The sequence below is a fragment of the Jatropha curcas genome, chromosome 1 (assembly GCF_041381405.1).
Source record: "Jatropha curcas cultivar XTBG-Jc1 chromosome 1, XTBG_Jcur_1.0, whole genome shotgun sequence".
Lineage (NCBI taxonomy): Eukaryota > Viridiplantae > Streptophyta > Magnoliopsida > Malpighiales > Euphorbiaceae > Jatropha > Jatropha curcas.
In genome coordinates this window covers 13,441,280-13,442,605 of record NC_143151.1, presented here as the reverse complement: position 1 = coordinate 13,442,605, position 1,326 = coordinate 13,441,280, and the positions used below count along the sequence as shown (strand labels likewise).

The 1,326-nt window shown below is 40.5% G+C and overlaps 1 protein-coding gene across 1 annotated transcript; it reads left to right on the top strand.

Moving 5' to 3' along the window:
• Positions 1–603: 603 nt before the first annotated feature.
• Positions 604–1,071, top strand: LOC149499030 (uncharacterized). Its single transcript, XM_089721721.1, has one exon. It carries the CDS (start codon positions 604–606, stop codon positions 1,069–1,071), a length of 468 nt encoding a protein of 155 aa, XP_089577847.1.
• Positions 1,072–1,326: the final 255 nt, after the last annotated feature.

The following is a 1,326-nucleotide window of genomic DNA, read 5'->3' as shown; positions in this document are numbered from 1 at the left end:
AATGTTGAGCCTCAAACAAGATACTAAAACCGTGGAACAATACACCATGGAATTTGAGGAATTTTTGTTGAAGTGTGAGGTCGAGGAGACTGAGGAGCTTATCATGGGTCGTTTTCTCCAAGGCTTGCGTTTTGACATCCAAGACATGGTAAGCTTCTACCCTTATGAATCTCTTATTGAATTAAAGAGATTAGCATTGAGAAGTGAGGCAAGTTTGAAGCATTCACACTAAAACAATACCAATACCAGACCTCCTATCTGCGAACCAAGCTCTAGTAGCCCCAATTCTGCCCCTATCAAGACCACATACACACCCTCACCAAAGCCACCTCTCAAAAACACTTCCGACACACCAAGAAATCCCCAATCTATCCCACCATCCAAAAGTACCTCTAAAAATGCTTTGAAATGTTTCAAATGCCAAGGGTATGGACACTTCCAATCTGAATGTCCTTCAAGGAAAATAATGACCCTTAGAGAGATAGAAGAAATTGAGGAAGAAATATACCATGCTAATTCTGTTGCAATAAATAATGAATTGAATGTTGATGAGGGTGCAACCCTTGTTTGTGACGCAATGGAAGATGAGAGTGTTTAGTGATGATGCGAATTCTAAGTATTGAAAAGTATGAGGAAGATTGGAGGAGGAGGAAATCCCTTTTTCACACCAGATGTTTAATAAAGAACAAATTAAGTGAAGTTATTATTGATAGTGGTGCATGTGAAAATGTTGTATCCAATGAGATGGTTGCAAAGTTGGGACTGAAAACTGAGCCAATTGACACCCCTTATAGGTTAGCATGGCTGAATTCTGAGCATGAAATTGAAGTTACTAAAAAGTGTCTAGTTCCTTTTACAATTGGGCAATACATGGATGAGGTGAACTATCATGTTATCCCAATAACAGCTTGTCATTTGCTTCTTGGGAGGCCTTGGTTGTATGATAAGGATGTGCAGCACCAAGGGAAGGCCAATACTTACACCTTTTTCCATGAGGGTACTACCATCTTGCTCACACCGTTAATGCCCAAAAAGCGAAAGAAGAAGAGGAGGGTCCTTACAAAATCATAAAGAAGCCAAATATAAGGAAGACACCATGTCAACTTCTGACCAAGTTGAAACTTTTCAAGAAGGGGAGAATGATGGAGGTCCATCTAGCCTAGCCTTACAAGCTGTCCTAGACATGGGCCTTGGTCTTGAGTCCATTAATGAAGTTGATGAAGACAATCCAAGTGAAGATGGGCTTAATGGGAGTGACATGTTCAATCTGAAGCTACAGCTCCTTTTAGGGCCATTTGGGTTCCTTCAAACCATCATCTTTGAAGA

Excerpts from the sequence above, each read along its gene's own strand:
- LOC149499030 (XM_089721721.1), top strand. The coding sequence starts at position 604 with ATGCGAATTCTAAGTATTGAAAAGTATGAGGAAGATTGGAGGAGGAGG.